Below are 23,069 nucleotides of genomic sequence, written 5' to 3'. Positions count from 1 at the left end.
CAGGGGCACTGAGAGCCATTACAAACAAAAGGTGCGAGTCTCCGTCATCTGGCTCATTTGACTTACAATACGAGAACAGGAACTGGCAGGAACCTCTTGCTACAAACATTAACAGAATCGTTATCTGATGTCATCATCTTCACCATAAATGCTAAATACAATGTATATAACTTTTTCAGTTTATATACCGTTACATTGGAACCTAGATTTAACATTTTATAAATTTGTAATCAACAACACAATGTAAATAGATTCAGAGAGCAGTGTAGAGCTTCATTGATTATAAGCGAAGTTTGTGAGATCAAGATGATCTGAGATGAGTGACAGATTTTTAATGATTATAAAGTTAGTTTGTAAATGTGATACTGATTTTATACAGCAGTTCAATAAACAAGAAGTCCATATGTGACCCTGGACGACAAAAACAGTCTTAAGTGTCGATTTTTCGAAATTTGAGATTTATACAACATCCGAAAGCTGAATAAATAGCATTCCATTGATGTATGGTTTGTTAGGATCGGACAGTATTTGTCTGAGATACAACTATTTGAAAATCTGGAATCTGAGGGTGCAAAAAAATCTATATATTGAGAAAATCACCGTTAAAGTTGTCCAAATGAAGTTCTTAGCAATGCATATTACTAATCAAAAATGAATGTCTAAAATTAAATAATTTTGACCCATACAGTGTATTGTTGGCTATTGCTACAAATATACCCCAGCGACTTAAGACTGGTTTTGTGCTCCAGGGTCACATATTAAGTGACTTAGATTTTAGGAACCCTATTGTCTGATTTTCGTTAACGAATGTTAATGAATGAATCAGTGTTTCGAACGAATCCATTGAGTCAATTCATAAAAGCACTTCTGAATCAGCCGTTTGAATGAATGATTTAGTGACAAAGACAGTGACTTGCCACCACCTTCTGGTGCTTTTAGTTTAATTTTTAAATGTAATTTCAGTTATTTGAATCATTTCATATTTTTATATTCAAACTTTATATTTAAAACATTAACCTCATAACGTTATGATGAATTTAAATGCATTCATGCCACCTCTAAACCTCGTTAAACAGTCTGTAAATATACCTAAATGCCACTTTTATGTTCTTCTGTGCCACCTCTGTGTGAATTTTGTTGATACTGATTTTGTTCGTTTGGTTACTTATTCTGATTGTTTTAATCATTTTGAAAAAGTTTATAAATGTTAATGCATTTGACATAAGATTTAATAAGGTTAGGGGGAAAAAATGCCTTTTACCAAGGTAAAAAAAAGCTATTGAGAATCACTGTGTCAAATATTGCCTAGTAATAGGAAGATGGGTTTATTGATTATAAAGTGCTCTGAAATTTTTTTAAATTAAAAGCACAAGTGCTCCAGATGTCCTGCTGTAGTGCACTAAAAGCATTACTAATACTAGGTAGTGTGTGAGAAGGCAAAGCCAAGAACAAAAAGGTAAAATTACTAAAAATGCACCAAGAATAAAATCTCATGAAGAGCACAGCAGTAGCGTGTGAGTGATCTGTGATTGGACTGATGTGCGGTGACACGGCTCTCTCGGTCATGTGTGCAGATGTGTTTTGTCTTTGAGTTTGATTCTGTCAGATTCTGGGTGTGTGTCCATTCTTGCGGCCGCTGAGAGCTTGTTCTTTAGCGCCGTGCTTCTGGACGGGCGGCACAGAAAGGTCTTGCACCAGAGCGTTTGTTGTGGTCTTTTGTGTCGCTCTCTTTGTGCCGTTCACGTGCCGTGTCCAGTAAGGCCAGCGGTGCTAGAAAAGCCACATAGCGTTAGCTTCAGTTTACTGCTGTTTGAGCAGCAGCTCTGGGGTTCATGGATCGCTCCGGCTCACAGGTATGAGCGAGATGCGTTTCGATTAATGTTTTGCCATTCGAGCTTTAATATTGGTTTTGCTTCTTGCGTTGCGCTGCTGCATGTGTATGAGGTTCTGCTTTGAGTGTCCGGTCTCTGCTTGGAAAAGTGCTATATTGTAAGGACTTCCAGATTAAGCTTTCCCTCAGCTATAAGACTGTTAAACAGGTAGCCAGAGGACTAGTCTCATCCATCTCATAGATTAGTTGGAATAAATTGCTCCTCCTCATCTTTGCACATTTGTTAATGTTACTGCTGCTTCTATTATTATCATATAGTTGCATTCAATTTGCACGTTACTGTACTGTAATGTCGATATTGTACACTTGCACATACATAGTCTATACTTCTATATCTACATAGTTTATATTTCTGTTTCTGCGTCATAGTTTTATTTATGTAGTTTTTGCACTTGTCTAGGCATTCACTGTGGACAGCAAAGAAAGAATCTCATTGTACAGGGAAACCTGTTTTGTGCACATGACAATAAACGCTTTGAATCTTGTAACAACAGCAAGAAGTGGAGAACTTCAAGAAGGTGCACCTGATCAGCCGAGAGCAGTTCGACTGTCTGACCCCTGAACCGCCCGTCGACCCCAACCAGGAGGTTCCTCCGGGACCCCCGCGCCCCCAGCAGAGTGAGTCTGACCCACAAACACACTTACACCAGGGCTGGGCCTTTTAACACTTCAACATGATCTTATTATTTTCCTTATAGAAGGAAGTGCTGTTTTGAATAAAAACATTTATCTGATGTTAAAATTAGACGGGTTGATAAGCCAATGCTAAGAGTCGATGCGTTTTAAGTCAAACCTGTGCAGACCTGCTCCTGTACGTCTTGATGTTTGCATGCTGCTGCTGCTGTTACACTGACAATCATGAAGAGTTTGAATTGCCTTTTTAAAACTGAATGTCTACATTGGCTAGGAAACATTTGCATTTTTCTTATTTTGCATTATTTATGAAAACACAATACAATATTCTTCATATTATTTCATGCATCTTTTCTGCAAAGATTTTTAACAAGTGAATTACATTTACACCATGTTAAGAACTTCATGTGCTGCGCTTGGAATAGAACTTTAACCACATGGTTAATAAAATGTTACTTGAATCATGCTGTCATTTAGTTTTTAAGTTGATTTAGATAAATAAAAAAAATCTAAATCAGTCAAAAAAAATAAAGTGAGATTTTATTCTGAAATCCGTAGTGCCCAGCCCTAGTTTACATGTTTTGCATGGTGATCTCAGGGAAAACACTGTAATGCAGTCATCAAAGCCTCCTGTCTGACTTGATTTGTTCTGAAGGTTTAAAGACATGAATGTTTTCTCTCCCATAGTCCCCACAGAAGCCTTGGCCAACAAACTGTTCGGAGCGCCTGAGCCGTCGGCTATGGCCCGCTCTCTTCCGACGGCCGTGCCTGACTCGCCCAGCTACCGCAGCGCCAGAACGCCCCGCACGCCTCGCACCCCGCGGCTCAAGGACCCCACGCAGACGCCCCGCTTCTACCCCGTGGTGAAGGAAGGACGGCCGCTGGACGCCAAAGTACGTATCCGCTCTTATAGGCTGGAAACAGTGCGGTCCTGTCAGTTACTAGGGCTGGGAATCGAGAAATGATTCCGCATCGATTCTGAGATTTCCTGAATGCATGGCGGTTCTTTCTGAAGTGGATTCTGAGCGTAGTTTTGAACAGCAGGTGGCGCTGCATGCTCCAGAAACAGCCGTACTCTGCTTGTTTCCAAATCCTTACACACACTTGAACCTATAATAATCATTCATTAAATTCGAAAAGGTTGAAGCGAATTACAAGGTGTTCGCAGTGTGATTGTTTACATTAATCTGGCGACATAAAAGCGTTCTGAGGTGAGATTACATGAGCATTTGAGTGTGTGGATAAACACTAGAGTAGAGCGCCATCTGCTGTTAAAAAGCTCAGAAATGATTCCAGAGTGAATCGCGATGCATTCGGAAGAACTCGAATCCATCCATGAATAGAGTCACAGCTCTATCGGTTGTTGATCTGAGGGATGAACTCTCTTTCAGACGCCTCGCAAGCGAAAGACGCGGCACAGCTCCAATCCGCCCATGGAGTGTCATGTGGGCTGGGTGATGGACTCCAGAGAGCACCGCTCCCGCACCGCCTCCGTCAGGTCAGCAAACACACTGAATTCATGTCCATTCACATGATGGAGACTTCATTTGAGAATAATAAAGAATAGCACAAACGGACTACTGATCTGCTTCAACTCAGATCCATTAAGAATCATGTCCTTTCTCATGCTATAAGGAAATGTTTGCGTATGCACAATTGATATTAAATACTAAAGAACTAAAAAAATGTGATGCTAAACTAATTTCAAATATTTAACTCCTAGATCAAAAACTTGAGAAACAAATTCAGTCAAATGTATGAGAAAGTCTATAATATTTAACCTGTCAACTGTTGCTTTTTTTTAATTGGAATTTTTCCCGCATTACATATTTTGGTAACCATCCTAAATTAGATATCATCTGTAAGCCTAAACGCTCAAAATTCATCCTGTGAAAATAGTTTTGAAATCTGATGTTGCGTTACCATGGAAATGGTACTTTAAATCCTTTTATCAGGCCCCTCCCCCTAGTGGGCGGTACCAAGTGTCATTACAATATTTTATAATCAAAACTTTTTCTAATCTTGACGAAACACATTGGTAGAAAGGTATGTTTGTCTCAAGATTCATATTTGGTGGTTATTTTGTGATAGAATTAATATTGTGTTAGAAATATATGCATTGTTACAGGGAGAAATGCATTTAAAAAATTAATTGGAGTTTTTGTGGCTGTTTTTGGTATAACGCTTAATCTCACTGGAACTAACGTTTTTGAGATATCAACTTCAAATTAGGAACCTAGCGCGTAGTTAAACATATGGCTTTGAATATATATCAATTTTAGATTACAAACCATTTTTTTATATATATATATATGTATGTATAAAATTAGTAAAGTACATTTTCTTTACAGTAAACTTTTAACAAGCAATAATCGGCCAATTGTCTTATTTTAAAAAGGGACCAAACTTGGATCTGGTTCCAAAGTGTTCATGAACTACATGCGTTTCAGTTCAGATTTTATGCATTTTCACATCTGTGATTCTATAAATAATAATAGATGGATAGCTGGCTCCTACGGTTGTCTTTTTTCCCTTCAGTGCTGATGCTGATGTTGTGTTTTCTCTGCAGCTCGAATGCGAGTCCGTCTGAAGGCACCACAGCGATGGGTAACTTCGGCTGCACTCCTCAGTCTCTTCCCAAGTTCCAGCACCCGTCGCACGAGCTACTGAAGGAGAACGGATTCACGCAGCACGTTTACCACAAGTACCGGCGGCGCTGCCTCAACGGTGAGTTACTCTCCTCAGCTGGAGCGTCTCCTCCTCAAACCCTCGCGCTCACGTCTCTCTGTCGCTCCTGCAGAGCGCAAGCGGCTCGGCATCGGCCAGTCCCAGGAGATGAACACGCTCTTCCGCTTCTGGTCCTTCTTCTTGCGAGATCACTTCAACAGAAAGATGTACGAGGAATTCAGACAGCTGGTGGTGGAGGACGGCAAGGAAGGCTACAGGTATGGAAACAAACGCCTCTTTTTGTCTGTAGAATAACGTATTGTCATCTCAGTGTTGACCGGCGGTAATCTGTGATTTTAATTACTGTCCCAATAGAAAATGTTGGAGGTTTGAGAGAATTCCTGGCCAAATTACCTCCTATTAGTGACCTGTGCTGGCAGAATGAGTCACAATGAGCAAATTTTCCTTTCTTAATATTAATAATCACAATATAGCCATTTTTTGTTATCTTTGTTATTAAAAGTAAGAACAGTAGAATAAATATAAGAATGGAACAAATAGACCTAGTGCATTACTTTTTTCATTTTATATCTAAACAAAACCATTCAATTAAGAAAAACAAATAATCAAATGTAAAAATCACTTCAGTGTGTTCATTACAAATAAATTGATTATTAAAACTACAAAAGCAGTTCAATCAAGAGCAGCGAACGTTTCTTTTATTGTTTGATTGACAGGATCTAATATAATGTTGCACATCAGATGTTTCCCCAACAGTTCCCCAAACATTCACTTAAGACGACAGATTATGTTTGTGTGAATAGCCTACTGTAATTCTGTGTATACAGTATGTGTATATGTATCGGAAGCGCCTTTGTTAATGATTCATATATCAATGGAGAAAAGTCCTCCTCTCAGAAAATGTACAAATAAAGATAATTTTAGATGTTTAATTACTATTTGAAGCATTGGGATTGCTAGATGAGGGCTTAATGAACTCATTTTTGTGAAAACCTCAAACCTTTTTATTTTTATATATTTTTATCAATTTTATAGCAGAGATTGAGTGTTATGAACTGATGGACTGTCTGGTGTTTCTCAGGTACGGTCTGGAGTGTCTCTTCAGGTTTTATAGCTATGGACTTGAGAGGAAGTTCAGGCCGGACATATTTAAAGACTTTCAAGAGGAGACCGTTAAAGACTACGAAGCAGGTCCGTCTCTGCCAGCAGCTGCACCTGAAATACAGGGCTGGGGGGGGGTCAGTGCACATGTGAATCGTGATTCGCATCAATTCACAAATTTCAAAAACAATTTTTTTCTAGTTAATATACTACTACTACTACTAATAATAATAATATGTTGTCGGAACAAAACTAATACATCCTGCCCCATTTTCAGTGAGGGCAAGTGTTTGGAAAAATATTATATTAATTATTGATCTTTTGTTATTTTGGGAAGTAGGGATGTGTCCAAATAGTGAATACATATTCAAAAACGAACAACGTGTTCTATGGAACCACTAAAGGGACATGGTTAGCAGCTTATTAGTGGTTGTCTGTTACATTACGGTACATAAAATTTAACTTGCCACATAAACAGAGTAAGCAGAGATGACTGAGGATGATGGCGAATGATTTGCAGATCCTGAGCACCTCTGACAAGCATCTAATCTTGTAAAATGTGTGGCAAGTACTGCTGCTCTGTAGTGTAGTCGGTGTGAATCTCGAAAGGGAAAGTAAAAAGCGAGCGTGCATTCAAAACTGCATATTAATAACGGCTCCCTGATGCCCGCAGTTTATATACAGTGTAATTACCCAACAATATAATTGCAAGAGAAACCATTGAAATGTTTTCTTCCCATCTCCTATTTTATTTTACCGTTTAAGAGGTTCCATATACACGTCGTTTCCTTTCTGAACACTGTATTCGGATTCGGGAAAATCCCTAATGGGACGTGTAAAATATTTGTGGTTTATTAGTAAGTTAATAGTTAATATGAAACACTGATTTCTTACCCATGCTATAGACTGGTGTGTTTCTGTGTCAAAATCCTGGTGCGTTTGACGTCCAGTGGGCACAAAAAAATTTGATAAAGTCGTGATTAAAAATTGAAACATTTTGAATCATCACCCCAAGAATTGATATGAATCGAATCATGAGGTACCGAAAGACCCCCCCCCCACACACACACTGAAATAATGAGGTCTAGTTATTGGTGCTCTTGTTTAATTCTGCTTCGTGTACTCTGACAGGCCAGCTGTACGGACTCGAGAAGTTTTGGGCCTTTCTGAAATACTCCAAATCAAAGAACATGGAGATTGACCCCAAGCTGCAGGAGTATTTAAGGAAGTTCAAGCGTCTGGAGGACTTCAGGGTGGATGTGAGCACAAGCGCATTTCTTATTTCATTTAGCGTTTGCAGGCTTGAAATCAACATGGCTTCTTTCATAATGCATGTTTGCACTTGGCTGACAACACTCAGAAAGCGACGCTTCATTGATAAAGCACGCCCTGCCACGCTGCTGGGTTGTGACTGGCGTTTCTTGTGTGTAGGGCTGGGCGATGTGCCAAAAAATGAAAATCTCAATTTTGTTCAAAACGGTTGACCGATTCTCATGATTTTTAACTAGTCAACTTGAAAATGTAACTACAACATGATTCAAGTAACTTTGACACCTCGCGATATGAGCAGTTAATCGTGGTCGGCTCGTTCTGTTCTCTGTACTGTCATCATCGGCATGTTGTCAAATTCTAACGTTTGGTAATATAAAATAAATTCAATTCGCCCAGCCCTAGATTGGCGTTTCTTGTGTGCATGTCGTTAAAGCTGCGGTTTTTCTGCCCTTTAGCCCCCCATGGAGGACGGCGGGCGTAAGAGACACCCTTCCAGCGGCGATGGCCGTCGCCGTCATCCCTCGCAGCCGTCGAGCCGGACGCAGGCCGCTCCTGCCGCCAGAGATGATGCCAAGCCCCCGGGCCAGCGAGCAGCGGCGCCCAAATGAGCGTCTGACCCGTCCACACAAGCATGACACAACGGCTCACGATCGTCAAATCAAGGCTCTTCCACCACCTCCTCCTCGATCACGGCATCTGTGCGTCAGAAACGGACAGCAGAGGGCATGAGAAATTCTTCCATTCTTTGTTTTATTAAAGACTTTGACGTTTTATTCCTCTTGTATCATTGGGGTACAAAAAGGCTTTTGTTGAATCTTTCTGCTTTATATCCTCAGTAGAGTCGCTGTTTTATTTGGCCGAACGACGCTTGATTCCACCCTGATTTTTTTTTTTGGTTTTTAAGGATTGCGTTGAAGGGTAAGATTGCTCTTGACTAGAGTAGGTACTGGATGAGAAACACTTAACTCAGAAAATCATGTGATCTGCAGTTGTTTGAGCCAGATGATTTTATGTTGCCGGTTTTTTGGGGGCCTTCGATACATTTTCTTGCAGATGGCTTCCAGGGCTTGGGCATCACTGTGACACTAACGTCCCGCTTGCCAAATCCTCTCGTTATCCTCCACACGTCTGTTACAGAAGACAGCGCCGACGACTCTTTTAGCTTCAGCGACCCGCGCTCAGTTGTGTTCATGGATCATTCCTCCGCTCCTCGTCCTGCGAGGAAACATCAGAGACGGAAACACCCAGATCTAGTGCGAGTTTGTCCCCGGCCCAATGAGTGTTAATCCTAATGTATATATGAATTCAAGAAATTAAGAGACATTACACCACCTGGCTGTACGTGTCATTTATTGTTTATAGAGATATATTTGCCTTACGTGTGCATTTTTTTTTTATGCTGACCCGAATGCGTCTGAGCTTCTGCGCTCAAGCTCAGCGTCATCACGGGTTTGTTTTAGTATCACTTCTTGATTTTCTTCATGCAAACAGCAGGACGGTCTGACTAAAGGGAAACTGACCTCAGGCTATCAACTGGAATCGTGAAGAAAGACAAACTATTATGATGATGATGATGATTATAAGTGATGCATCTGAGAACTTTTCCGACTGCATTCGGATCATAAGCAATATTCCAGTTGCTGATCTAATTTATGGATTTTCACACAAGTTTGGCTGCCATATGAGCATCTACCCGTTTGCTCCAATGTTTTCAGTTGTTTTGGTTTCCATTCATCTCTCTGGTAATATTTGGATTTGAATTTGATTTCGTATTAACCTGCGACACGTTTAGCGGTTCCCTTCTCCTGCGTTCCCTTGATAGCCTTCTTCATTCAGAGTAGCTGTGGTCAAATCTTGATGAGGAAAATCTTGTGATCACTGATGTAATTAAAAACATTTTATTCAACTAAATGTTGTGGAAAAAGCCTCTCATCCGTTAATGCTGGTAATCATTCATAAATCCATATAAATAACTGTATGCATTTATTAAAACTGTTAATACTTCAGTACCATGACACACACACACAGATATATATATATAATATATATATATATATATTTGGCTTATTGAGAGAAGAACGATGGGAACTGTGAAATACTTGAAATCTTGTATCATAACATGTCATCTGAATTATAGGCAGATGTGATTGCTATTAGTGTGATTTGTAGAATTTTTTTCTTTAATAATGAAAAAAAAAAAATTAAAAAGGTCAAAACCCTTAAAGCAGCTGTTGAGCTTTTCTATGAACCAGACGAGCTACCTGTAGATTTATTGGCTGTTCTTCTAGTGAGGCAGAACTACAGCTGTTCAGCACCGCTCTGAGAGCACGGGGAGCCTGGTTTAGATCGGGTTCAGCGGGCTCACAAAGGTTCTGTCAACTCGAGAGTTTGTGATTAACTCTGGAGTGCGTGCAGCAAACAGTCAGTCACACACAACATGATTCACTTTTCCTGAGAGTTTATTCCGTCAGATACAGTACTGTGAGAGTCTCGGGCCAGTAGTATTCTCACCAGCTAAAAAAATGTTTTTTTTTTCTAAAAAGTCAGTTATTTCTATCTTCTGCTGTAGTGTGTCAGGAGGAAATATCAGTTTAGATGTTGCCATTAATGGTAATAATCCAGAGAGATCTTTGTCTGATCTGATCATCATCAGTGTGTCTGGAGTGACATGAAGAAACTGAGACTAAATCCAGAAGAACTGTGTCTCAAGACGCTTCAAGCTCCTGAGAAACTCTGCTCAAGTGCAGCGAGGACAAAAGCTGCTTTAAACACAAAGCATGCTCACAACAAAAGCTGATTTAGTTTAGTTCATAGAAGGCGATTGATCAAGAAAATCTATTTATGGCATTGTGTTTTGACAGCATCCTCATTTTGCAGCATTTTTACACAAGTGCCTAAAACTGTTAACAGCGCTGTAGCTTCGCAGGAGGTTTCTTGAAGCGTCTTGAGACACAGTTCTTCTGGATTTAGTCTCAGTTTCTTCATGTCACTCCAGACACACTGATGATGATCAGATCAGACAAAGATCTCTCTGATTATTACCATTAATGGCAAAAACCGATGTCTCCTATTGACACACTACAGCAAAAGAGAAATAACTGAATTGTGTTTTTTTGGTGAGAATACTAGTGGCCTAAGACTTCTGCACAGTACTGTGTGTCACTTTGCTCGCAGCTGATTGGTCCAGTTTGGGTTTGTGATTTCTAATCCAGAATAAAACCTCCTCTGGAGCAGGGTAGCCATGTAGCATAAATTATCATTGCATTAAATAAAAAATCTCAGTTTGCTCAAACTAAACACTAACTTACTGGAGTAAAAACCCAAACTGGCTTCGTGCAGCAGGCCTCAGGGGTCTGTACCGTGAAGCTGGATTAGCTGCTAGCCGGGTAAGATTCAGTTCAGTTTGCACCAATCCTGGTTTTAGGGACCATGAAAGTGGCTTCTTGACCATAGTAACACACTCCACAGCTGACCTGCTCCGAGATGCAGATCTCAAACTGAAACTGGACCAATCAGATGTGAGCAAAGTGATGTCCGACACACAAAAAATGTCACTTCCCCAGTTTAAAACATTTTCAACAAAATTTACTAGCTTTAACAATCAGTATGATTTATATAATTATTTTATGATTTATAATTAATCCATCCAAGCAATTTTAGTTCTGGGTGTTTCTACAACTACGGGCAAATTTTAGATTTATGTTAAAATTTGTCATATGATGCTTTATAAATATATTCACAGTGTCATTGCACACCTTGACAAAAAATATAATTAATGATTAATGTGATTTAATATAAAATTATGAAGCATTTATAGCTCCAAACACTGTTTTTGTTCATGTCCCATAATTCTGTTCACAATGTTGATACGTAAAATAAGATAATTGAATTACAATTTGACATTTCAAATGGAATTGTTTAATATACATATTAATTTACAGCATCTTAATTTTTGTATTATTTACTGATCATTTTTATGATTTTTTTCAACTATATGTCTTTACCGCAACAATGAAAACAAAAGGCTTTTATTGTGACATTTTATCAAAGACTAGTTTCTATGGAAACAGAGCATGTGAGCACATTGCTGACAGATTGGGCCACCTCACTACCTCACTACAAGATCCAGAAATATAAGGTAAATATCATCTTTTCTGCCTCAGTATTTATTGTGTGTCCTTACCATACAGTTTAGTAATTCTGTACTTTGAACTACATTTTAAAAATAAATATATATTACGGTTTAATTGATATATATTAACATAATAAGAGTCAAAACTAATGTAGTAGACCTTGCTAGCTGCCAATTACATTCAATGTTAGCAAAAATGTCATTTCTGCAACATGTCTTTACTGCAGCAAATTTAGGTGATGCGGTAAAGACGAGTATATTAAATTACAAATATTCAGTCTAAATGTTTTCTGTTTCTTTTACTGTTCTCTACAGTAGCCTGTTTTTGATTCTAACATTGAGTCCTTACCAACACAAGATGTCATTACCGCAGCTCTGGTTGATTTTTATTTTTTTATATTTTTATTTGCAAAATAATATTTTAACACTTAAGTTGAGATAATTTACACATTTAAATTGCAACATCTGTCACAAAAAGCTAAATATTTTATATTTATTGTGTATGGAAACAATTGGCATCTAAGGTTACTGTCTAAGTTTTACATGAGAGAAAACCATGAAATCCCCTATTTTGTATATTATTTTTTTAATTATAAAAGAAAAATGTTTATATAATGAACGTTATTGTAACGTTGCGGTAAGGACATTTTGTAAGAAGAGGAGTTGAAAAACATAAAAAATAAACATGTTCCAGATTAAAATCTTAAACCTTTTTATATGTATTACAGACTGATGGTTAAAATTAAAATACACAGGTTTTTTTTTTTTTTTTTTCCATTTTGGAAAGTAGTTTCAGAAACACCCTTCTACAATAATTATAAAGCATTTAATTTAAATTAATATTAATATATACAGATCATATGTAAGATAAGCTGTAGAATCAATAGATAACGCTTTAAAATGACTGTTACCTTACATGCTCGAGTCTATCGCTATATATGATCAACTATATAAACTAACTTGACATTCCTGATATAGTCAACTGTACCCTTCGAGTACCCAAGTGCACCATTTACTCTTGTTCTGTCTGCGGGACTTTGCATTTCTAGTTTGGCATTGATCTGGTCATTGTCTGGCTGATTTGACCGTTTATCCCGGAGGAACACAAGTTCCTCGTCTTTTTTTGATTGGTTTTCCTTTAGTGATTAGGTTTCAGAGACTCCAGGTCAATGTTCTTTAGCAAAATGGCTTAGTGTTTCACATCTTCAGGGACTCTTACGACAACATTCATCAGAAAAGGGTCGGGTTTTCTGTTATTCAGAGACGTCATTTCAGATTGGGACGACTGGTGCTGGAGGAAGCATATTACTGTCTTCTGTCCTCCACTAGAAGCTCTTCATTTCCAAACTTTTACTTGAAGAATTTTTATTTTATTTTTTTTATGAATTTGAGATATGCATTAGAATTATTAAAAATGCAAACACCTGGTACATCAGATCAGCTTTAATGATAAACTCCAGAAACTGATGTCAGGAATCATCAGGGACAGAAAGAGTACAATGTTCATTTCCAAAAACTCAGTGTTAAAATACAGAATTAAAATCATTTTGATGCTCTGCATAAATGTGCAATGCTATTCTGACACAATATGAGAAGTGACACATAAGATGAACAATAAAAAGGAATTGATGATCTCTTTACATTTGAGTGAATCGAACAGGATTTGAGTCCAGAACTCAAGCTTTTAGTCCTGATACACCAGTAAAATCACTTCAACGTGAATACTGCGAGATCGCAGGAATGTGTGTGAATCCAGATCCATTAGACCTGCGGATCAGTTTGTGCAGTGTTTATGTACACGGACGCTTGCTGTGATTCTGCAGGTTATTCCTGCGCTTTCTTGGGATGGTCAGGGATGCTCTCGCTCAGCGGGGTCAGACCCATCAGGACCGTGTGCCGCTCGTATGCTCTAGAATTACGAAACTTCTCGTCCGTCCCGTGAAGCCTGTCCAGCACTCCCAGCACTCCGTAGCACTGATTGAACCTGGAGAGGAACACAGCTGGATTTAGACGGCGCTCAAGAAACAACCCGCCCGGTTTAGTCAGAAGAACAAGGCTTTGTCACACTCTTTCTAGCTCACATGCATCGAGATCAGCAGTATAACTTCAGTTTCATTTCAGAGGTGTTCAACAGACCCATGCTGACATCTTTGAAATCAACCAAAACACAGCTGGCTTCACCGGTGCACTGACCGACCTCAATTTGACATTCAAATGTCAAAGAAAGCCCATGTTGTTTTGAGGAACATCTATCGCACGTCTAAAATGAAGAGGCGATGCATTCACTAGCTAACAAGCTGGCTGCACTGCAAACCGGTGTGATAGGGACAGAATTAGCAGATTATTTGCACTTTTCACGGCTGATATGCTTTGAATGCACTCACATGATCTTCATAACTGTTGTCTGAGATACATCAGCATATCAGACGTAATATCTGGCAGGTAAGCAAAGCTTCCGATGAGGAACCCCTGCTCTCAGAGTCAGCTCTCTGTTACGTGGTCTTCATCGATATCACATGCAGACCTATGAAACGTTCAAAGAGCTATGGCCAGAGTTCGGCCGTTATCTCTGAGAATAAAGGTTACTCGTGAGTTGAATGTAGAGCAAGGTTGACAGATTTCCCCTGGTCCTGGACGATGACTGGTCAGTCCGGTTTGTTACGAGATCAAACTCAGTATTTAGTAATCCTGATGACCTTGATCTGCTGGTTCAGACGTATGGTCAGAGCTGGTCTCCTTCATATAGTTAGGTGAATGGGTAGAAATTTTATACGATTCTATATGTATATGGGATTTAAAGGAAAGAAAAACAGGTTTAATTGGAATATCATTTGATTTGTGATGAGGTTAATGTGTCATGTGAATCACCAAATGTCTCGTTTACTTTTACACATAACATGTACTCTAAACTATCACCTAAATATTACAACATCACTGCAGAACAGATAGAGACCTGCAGACTACATGCTGCGGTGTGCAAGGTCACATGAGTTAGCCTCTTATTTATTCAATACCTTTTTTTAATTGTTTGGCGTTTTAGAAAAAACTAAACAAGAAGATCAACAAATAAATGCATGTGCAAAATGTAAACCCTTCACCTGCTGTTGAAGACTGTAACGGCTCTCTCTGTATGTGTCTTTAATTCACACAGTTTAGGCAAATGCTGTTGATTTCAAAACGGCCTTCATTTGAAGCAGATAAATCTGAGATAAACTGAGTTACAGCAGGTGTTTCACAAACAGCCCCGGCCTCCGTCACCTTTAACCCAAGTATACTTTGCTTTCTGTAGATTTCATCACCAGTATAGTACACACACACATACTGTATGTACATCACATGGTTTTTGTGACAGCGAGGTCGCTCAAGCGCATTTAATTGTTTTGCAGTAATTACTTTGTCCACAAGATGGCAACAATGTCCCGAGATGGCCAGAGACAAAAAACTGAAGAGACCAAAACACATGCAAACACATGCACAATGGATGCCTGCAGGGGTCAGAGATTGTGTGAAGAGCCTAAAGTATTATAAAGATGTCTATGCGAGTTATAATTCATGGCCAAACACTGAACAATGATGAGACGTCGAGAGGAGAATATATCTATGAAACGGATATGTATGGAAGCCTGTTTCTGCCACTGAATAAAAAAAATATTAAAAGGTATTATGACATTTTATCTCACAATTTAATTTTTCTCACAATTTCATGACAGAAACATACAATACTGACTTTTTTTTCTCAAAATTGCATGATATATTGCATGATATGTCCCAGCCTTGCCCTGTCTTTTGGATTTATTAAAGACCGTATTTTGAGTTCATCCTCGTTCCTCCCGGCTGTGTGCACCATGACACATATCATGCAATTTTGACTAATATATATATTTGACTTCATATAACTCGCAATTGCATGGTGCGCTGAAACTTATCACCGGCCCAGGACTCGTTCACCTCACCTCAAGCCTTCTTTGTGTAAACTCTTGATATTGAGGCCTAGACTTACTTGAGATGGTGGTAGTCGTGGAACTCGGGCGAGGGCAGCAGGGGCAGGTGGTAGCCGCAGTGAGAGACCGTAGTGACCAGCAGAGCGATGGTGAACCACAGACTGGTGGTGGACACGTGTGAGCCCAGCAGAATCGGACCCATCAGAGCCGGCAGCATGTTCGACAGCTGTACAGACAAGAAGACATGAAGGCTTTCAACACACCACCACACATCTGACTGGATCTCTGACGGGGCGACGGATCTCACCACATGCTCCACCGGATGAGCGTAGAGCGCCACCACTCCAACCGGAGCCGTCCACTCGTGGTGGATCTTATGGATGCTCTTATAGAGCGACGGATGGTGAACGAGCCTGCAAGGAGCAGAAGAGTGAACGACTGAGGCGGAGCATCCCCGCTCACCAGCAGTGCTCCATCCAACACATTCCACAACAGCTTGTCAATGTTTTCATTTCTTCTGAATTTACAAAAAGCAAAACTACAATGCTTTCCATCACTCTTAACCCTTACTTTTCTTATGACTGGAAGCACAAACTGTTCTGTCTGAAAACAGGCCCAAATAGAGAAGATTTTGTGGAAAGAGACATGCAGTAAATCAGGAATTGCTGGCTTGAACAGATTTTATAAATAGTGATCTTATAAAAACTGGTCAGTTTTGTGTTTTCCTCTGAAACTGGCATGTAGCACGTAGAAGAGATTTATGCTTTCAGTTAGAACGGAAATCTTACAGTATTACAGTTAGTCAATCTAAAAAAGTGATTGTGCATTAACAGATGTCAATCATCTCAGTATGCAAATCTGAACTTATTTACCCAGGGCTTTCTTTATTTTGGTCACACCTGCGCACCACTGACTTGCACACGATGAACCAGCAGCACTGTGTTATCAGAAACGGAGTGAGTGTTTTCTGAATGCTAACCTGTGTGTGTAGTAGAAGAGTATCTCCTCCATCAGGCCGCAGACGGCCAGCTCCAGAAGCACCCAGTGGAAGGTGGGCAGCTCCGGGCCGCACGGATCGCCTCGCCACTTCATCAGCACGTAGGCGAGCACCACCACAGGACCAGACAGACACACCTGGTTAAAGAGCACCGTCTTCACCGCATGCCGTAACCGCGCCGCATCCACCTGTCGGGAAACCGTTCACTTCAATTACAGCTGTAGTTTCACTAGCCACTTTACTAGATGTGTACATTTTCTGTCAAATGTGAGAGGTGTTCTAGAACTCAACATCTGGTCAAAATCAAGTTTGTTTCAGTGGTTTGAAACAGCTTGTCAGCATGAACTAGGGCTGGCGGTATATTACACCTGTATATTCTCCATCTGTAAGAATGTTAGAAAGTCATGGAAATATGTGACCCTGGACCACAAAACCAGTCACAAGGGTCAATTTTTCTGAAAAAAAAAAAAAATCAGAAAATCGCCTTTAAAGTTGTTCAAATGAAGTCCTTAGCAATGCATATTACTAATCAAAAATTAGGTTTTGATATATTTACGCTAGGACATTTACAAAATATCTTCATTAAACATTTAAACATATATTTAATATCCTAATGATTTTTGGCATAAGAGAAATGTATAATTTTGACCCATACAGTGTATTGTTGGCTATTGCTGCAGATATAGCTGTGCTGCTTATGACTGCTTCTGTGCTGCAGAGACACATATTTCTATTCTGCTGTCAGGAGAGGATGATTCATTTAGCTAAAATATCTGTAGTTGGACAATAAATGGGTCAAATGTAGAATTTTAAACCTACAAGTAAGTGTATTTTTATGATAGCGCTACGATAGACTATGATATCATTTCATGATGCACTGTTTTAGGGTAATCAAAATATAATGCATCTATGCTTTTGTTTTTATTTCTTTTCATGTTTAGTTTAGTGAATTTAACTTCTGCTTTAAAATGCATTGTTTTTGTTTTTAGATTGTAATGTTACAATGTTAGAATGTAATGTGATTTTAAACATTTTTTGCATGATTACTTTCACTATATTTGTTTTCATAGCCTATAATATAAACATTGTTTCACTGGACAACATTGGGCAGGATGTAAAAAAAACAACAACATTTTCAAAGCCACATCAGAACTGTTGTTTGCTTACTGAATCAGTCAGCCGTTTGAACGAATCGCTTGAGTGAATGACTCGATGGCTCACTCATGCAGTGACTTGCCGCCACCTACTGGCGATTTTCATTTTATATGGAACAAATATTCATATTTTTAACAATGTATTATTTACAGTGATTTCGCTCTCTCTCTCTTTGAATCATTTTGAAATATCAGTATTAAACTTTTTGTTTTTTAAACACCAAAACATTATTTATGCATGTGTAACTGCATTCATGTCCTGCATTAAATGTCTAAATGCATCTAAACATCACTGAGTCAGATGCAGACTGTTGTGCCACCTCTGCATTGCAAATAGACATTTTGTTGATACTGATTTCATTTGACTGGTAACAGACCTCAAATGTAAGAATCTGACACAGAGTAGGATGCATACATTTAATTAGGTTAGAAAAATTGGCCTTATAAAGGTAAAAATGCCCATTAAAAAGTGTCTGTTACTCCTGCACACTGACCACTGCACCGAATGAAGAATATCAGACTTATATCAGAATATCATTAGCAACAACATTCCAGAAAATATTGAGATATCCTTTTTTGTCATTATCGCACACCCTTAGCACTCATTTAATGAACTGCTGTACAGCAGAGGAGTGTGCAAACTCAGACGCAGTGATCGAAGCACAGTTACATGCTGAAGTTCAGCTGGGTTACTCTAGTGTAAGTGACCCGTTTATGACCCATCAAACCTCCCCAAAAGTTCAACCGTGTATAGATTAATTTTATCAGACCTTTAATAACCTGTTACTCCGTATAATCACTGACAGTGTCTGAACCCTGAACTCATAAACAGAACATTATTCTGTTTCTTTGCTACAGACAGACATTATTATACACTATACAATCTAAACACGCACGTATTTATGACTGACATTTTAAGGTTATATATGCGGTGTAATCTTAATTCATGCAAAGTGTGCTGAAATTATTATCAGTACTAACATGGTTATCAGAAAAAGCAGCAGTTATGATTTTATAGGGCAATATTTTCATTCAGCTAAACTGTTATGATAGGACCTTGGGACATACAGCAGTCAATGGACGGTCAGCTGGTATAATAATAAAATATTAATATAACAGTATTATACAGTAATACAGTGGTACATCAAGCCAGATTTCACACACTGTCAATGATTTCACACAAACAAAATTTACACAGTAATCAACAGCAATATTTTCCTATACATGAAAAATACATCAATATTTTTGAGTGATGGTGCAAAACAAATCATTGAATTAGAGTTTTGGTTCTCTGAAAGCCATTAAAACACTTTTTTGTCTTCTTTTCTAGTACAAACATCTAAACATTCTTGCATCAAGACGCATTTACTTGAGAAGCTAAATGACTGAAGATATTAAGCCTTGTTTTCTGACAAAAATGATCTAAATATTTTTAGTGTTTGCTTAAAACAAGATAAAATATCTGCCAATGGAGTAAGAAAAAGAATCTTTTTACCTCTGAATTAAGATTTTTTTCTTACTCCATTTCTAGATATTTTTTCTTGTTGTTAGCAAAAAACAAACAATTTATTTATTTATTTAATTTCTGAATTCATTTTCCTTCAAGTAAATGCATCTTGATTCAAGAATGTTTAGATATTTATACTAGAAAAGACGACAAGTAATTTTTTGCAGTGTAGAAATGATTTGAACTTACCAAATCTAATAATAATTTCATCTTTTCATGTTGTAATCAGACACTATTAAAAGACGTCTGCATTATTGCTTGCGAGTCCAAAACAAGAAAGGATTGTGAAATCAGTGTAACGACAAGGTTTTAAGAAAACTTACTGGTCTAATCCCTTAAAATGATTAAATGTTATCATTAATGTTGTTTAATCTCTAATTTTCAGTGAAATAACTATGAATATTAAGTATATTGCCCAGCCCTAGCAAGAACTCATGAGTACAATTTGCACGAGTAAAAGTTTGAATCTTCTCTATAATAGTATTTATGTGGATGAATGCGATTAGTATTTTACAGCATGATCAAATCCGTATTTAATCCCGGCCTAATTACATTTCATTCAAAAGATCAAACCACTAATTCTTTATTAATTGGCCACTTCATCCTCTTCGCTGCAAACTCACATTATGGGTTTAGACTTGCATTTTCTTTGCGATGAAGAACAGTGTGCATATTCAGAAACATACTGTTGAATATGCACATTTTAATTAATATCTACTTTCCACTCATGATCAAATAATCATTTTAATTTATAGTACAACAACATAAAATGATAATATTAAAATTTCCATTTTTAATTTGATCATTTTCAAATGTTACACCAACAAGATTTTATTTTGACGGAAAATGCAGAGAGCCCAACTTCTCCCTCGTTAGCAGCAGGTTCGTTAGATGCAGTATTTGTGATTGGCTAATCACACTAACCGATTTTATTTTGATAAACTGGATCATGCGGCCGTTGTACAAAACTGGCTAAAAATGTACGAATGGCACTTCTGTTATTTAACCAATTACTCGAGATGGGTACATTGTAATCGAGGATATATGAGTTTAACTGGAGTAATGACAGCTGGAATGAATCGTGTGCTGTTTTACACAGTGATGTGCTGTTGAAGGACGTACCGGATTGTTTTTGTCAGGCTGAATCCTGTATCGTGTGATGAAGTTGGGCTTCCCTGTCGTGTCAATCACCATCAGGAGGGCGTTAAACAACCAAAAAGCCAGCGTTGGCACCAACATGGTCCCTGTTAAACACCAAAAAGAAAAGAAAAGATCTCTATTGGTGCATAAAACACTTTATTTTGGGGAAGATTATAAGTTATGTTCATGCATCTAATAAAAAAGTTTGTTGCTACAGTGGTCTGTGTCCAAATGGTTTTAATTAAGTGAACTTGATCTGATTTGAGGCCTGACTGCAGTCAGTTCAGTCTAGAACAACAGATGCGTGAACATTTCATGATCAATGTCCAGACGGGAGGCCACGTAAAGGTTAAAAACAAGGTTTACTGCTTCTCTAACCAATAAAAAACAAGGCCGCCTCATTTCCACCCAAAGCTTGGTGAAGTTTGGTCCACTGTGTTTGCCAGAAATCTCCTGATGCTCCCCAAAACCGCTGCAAATGCCTGCAAGCACACACAAACACATCATTAATAATTGATGGTCAGTAAGAACCAGGATTACAAAGAGCACATTTATTCTTGACCTGAAATTCAGATCAACATAATGCAAAATGCTTACCACGTGACTGAGTTCCTAAACCCGACCAGGAAGAAAAGCCCAGATCCAATGACAAAAGCGGCTTTCTTCAACGAATCCCAGAGTCCTCCTGTATTTTCCTTTTTACAGAGATGATCATATGATTAACATCCTTGTAATTAACGAATGCATAAAGTTCGATTATAGGAGCCTGTTCAACTGAACCGGTTCGTGCACTTTTACACAAGCAGTGAAAAGCTTGTGCACACTTACACTTTCTACTTTTCAAATAATAGAGTAATAAAGTCATCCACACTATAAAATAACACAACATTTCTGACAGGTACAGAAAAAGCAGTCTGTAAACTGAAAGGCAGGTATTTTCACGATCTGATTTATTATTATTATTATTACCGTACATTTCTGCGATATGTACATCAACTTGACAGCTTTGCAACGATTCGTGAAAAGCGCTACACCAAAATAAACTTGAATTGAATTGAGTTATTAAATAATTATGTTATAGATGTAAAACTACATATGAGTTATTCGCAAGAACATCGTTATTTGTCTGATGTTTGTTTACATCAAATGAACAGCAGTTTCGCTCGATGAAACGATAACAAACACAGTAAACATCGAGTCTGAAAGTTATGCTTTAAACTAAAGAATAAAGCAGTCTGTCCCATCAGCAACACTGCGCTGATATTTATTATTTCTTTGTAAACTTCCGCGCTCAAACATTCCGAATGTAACACTGTAGCGGTGATGATGTAACGCGCTCGCGACGCATCTCTAACTAATGCTGTTACAGACGCGTTACACTGAAGCATCGGTGACACAGAACAAACCTAAACAACTAACCGAAAGCATCGCAATAATGTGCAGACAGTGTTAGAAAGTGAAGAGACTCACTCCGGCCATGATGTGTGTCTGGAGCTCCGCGCACCTGACAGTCGCTCCGCGCGCCCGCGGCTGTTTACAGCGACAGGAGCTGGTCTGTGATTGGTCGACCGCTGGTCAGCTGACACAATCCCTGCGAAATGATTGCAGCGGAGGAGATACTGAAAGTCACAATTACATTCATTATATGTGCTCCTGGAGCACAAAAGCAATCATAAGCAGCACAGGTATATTTGTAGCAATAACCAACAATATGGGTCAAAATTATTGATTTTTCTTTTATGCCAAAAATCATTAAGATATTAAGTAAAGATCATGTTCCATGAAGAGATTTTATAAATTCACTTTCCAGGCTATAATCCATTCAGAATTTGTATTCAACTTGTGTTTATCGGATACACACACTGCAAAGTTTCGGGTATGATTTCCGCATATACTCTCGAAATAGCAGTGATAACCAAAGCAATGGACGGGACAAAAGTGAATGTGAGAGCACCCTCAGTGATTTAATTCTGGAACCGGTTCCGGCCAAACCTCCACCGAGAGCGCGAGCTGAGCGAGATCCAGGTCACGGACCAAACGCGTCAACTTTATTGAGACCGGGACATTTTAACCATTCATTTCCAGTAACGCACGATAGAAAGTTGGAATTAATTTTATGCTATTTATGACAGAATATAGTCCCACAACTGATAGTTTATTAATTTTTTTAAAGTTACATTTTTAGGCTTTTTATGCCGTTATTAGATAGGACAGTAGTAGAGAGCAGACAGGAAAGCATTGGGGGCGGGATCCGCAAAGGACCTCGAAAGGGGATTCGAACTCGGGTCGCTGTGAGCACAGTTGCGCTATATTTCGGCGCACTAACCACGAGGCTATTGGCGCTGACGTAGTTTATTTTTGTCTCCACATGTCTCACCGGTAACAGCGATTCAAGATGGACACATTTAAAGTGACACGGGGAAAAAAACACGGAAAACTTAAATGAACGTCAGAAAAGGAGCATGCACCTTTCTGGTTATAAATGAAAACAGACGCTTAAAACGAGATCGACATTCAAATCAGCAGCAAGAGTCAAGCTAGTCCACAGTTTAGTTTTTGTTTGAATCTGACAGCTGTTCGGGGGATTATTTTATCTGGACAAAATATTTTTTT

The 23,069-nt window shown here is 38.6% G+C and overlaps 2 protein-coding genes across 3 annotated transcripts in view; one reads left to right on the top strand and one right to left on the bottom strand.

Moving 5' to 3' along the window:
• Positions 1 to 9,496, top strand: part of larp1 (La ribonucleoprotein 1, translational regulator) — a 30,488-nt gene extending 20,992 nt beyond the window's left edge. For both annotated transcript variants that reach the window (XM_058758082.1, XM_058758081.1), the window contains 8 exons: positions 2,386 to 2,509; positions 3,212 to 3,417; positions 3,916 to 4,022; positions 5,094 to 5,251; positions 5,325 to 5,469; positions 6,294 to 6,403; positions 7,445 to 7,572; positions 8,041 to 9,496. In XM_058758082.1, coding sequence (XP_058614065.1) covers positions 2,386 to 2,509; positions 3,212 to 3,417; positions 3,916 to 4,022; positions 5,094 to 5,251; positions 5,325 to 5,469; positions 6,294 to 6,403; positions 7,445 to 7,572; positions 8,041 to 8,193 — 1,131 coding nt within the window. In that variant the 3' untranslated portion in view covers positions 8,194 to 9,496. The remainder of the gene's footprint in view (positions 1 to 2,385; positions 2,510 to 3,211; positions 3,418 to 3,915; positions 4,023 to 5,093; positions 5,252 to 5,324; positions 5,470 to 6,293; positions 6,404 to 7,444; positions 7,573 to 8,040) is intronic.
• Positions 9,497 to 13,136: 3,640 nt separating this feature from the next.
• On the bottom strand, positions 13,137 to 22,063 carry faxdc2 (fatty acid hydroxylase domain containing 2). The gene is made up of 8 exons (XM_058757138.1): positions 21,927 to 22,063; positions 21,054 to 21,151; positions 20,835 to 20,938; positions 20,439 to 20,560; positions 16,638 to 16,843; positions 15,966 to 16,071; positions 15,718 to 15,884; positions 13,137 to 13,701 (listed from the first exon to the last, which is right to left on the bottom strand). Exons 1-8 carry the CDS (start codon positions 21,933 to 21,935, stop codon positions 13,542 to 13,544), a joined length of 972 nt encoding a protein of 323 aa, XP_058613121.1. The 5' UTR covers positions 21,936 to 22,063; the 3' UTR covers positions 13,137 to 13,541.
• Positions 22,064 to 23,069: the final 1,006 nt, after the last annotated feature.

The sequence above is a fragment of the Onychostoma macrolepis genome, chromosome 21, assembly GCF_012432095.1.
Source record: "Onychostoma macrolepis isolate SWU-2019 chromosome 21, ASM1243209v1, whole genome shotgun sequence".
In the NCBI taxonomy this organism is placed as follows: domain Eukaryota; kingdom Metazoa; phylum Chordata; class Actinopteri; order Cypriniformes; family Cyprinidae; genus Onychostoma; species Onychostoma macrolepis.
This window is presented reverse-complemented; position numbering and strand designations above follow the sequence as displayed.

Bases quoted from the DNA above. Each gene is read 5' to 3' on its own strand.
- faxdc2 (XM_058757138.1), bottom strand. The intron at 16,844-20,438 runs GTACGTCCTTCA...GTTTCCCGACAG, and splicing joins AGCCTGACAAAAACAATCCG to GTGGATGCGGCGCGGTTACG. The intron at 13,702-15,717 runs GTAAGTCTAGGC...GTTCCTCTCCAG, and splicing joins CACGACTACCACCATCTCAA to GTTCAATCAGTGCTACGGAG.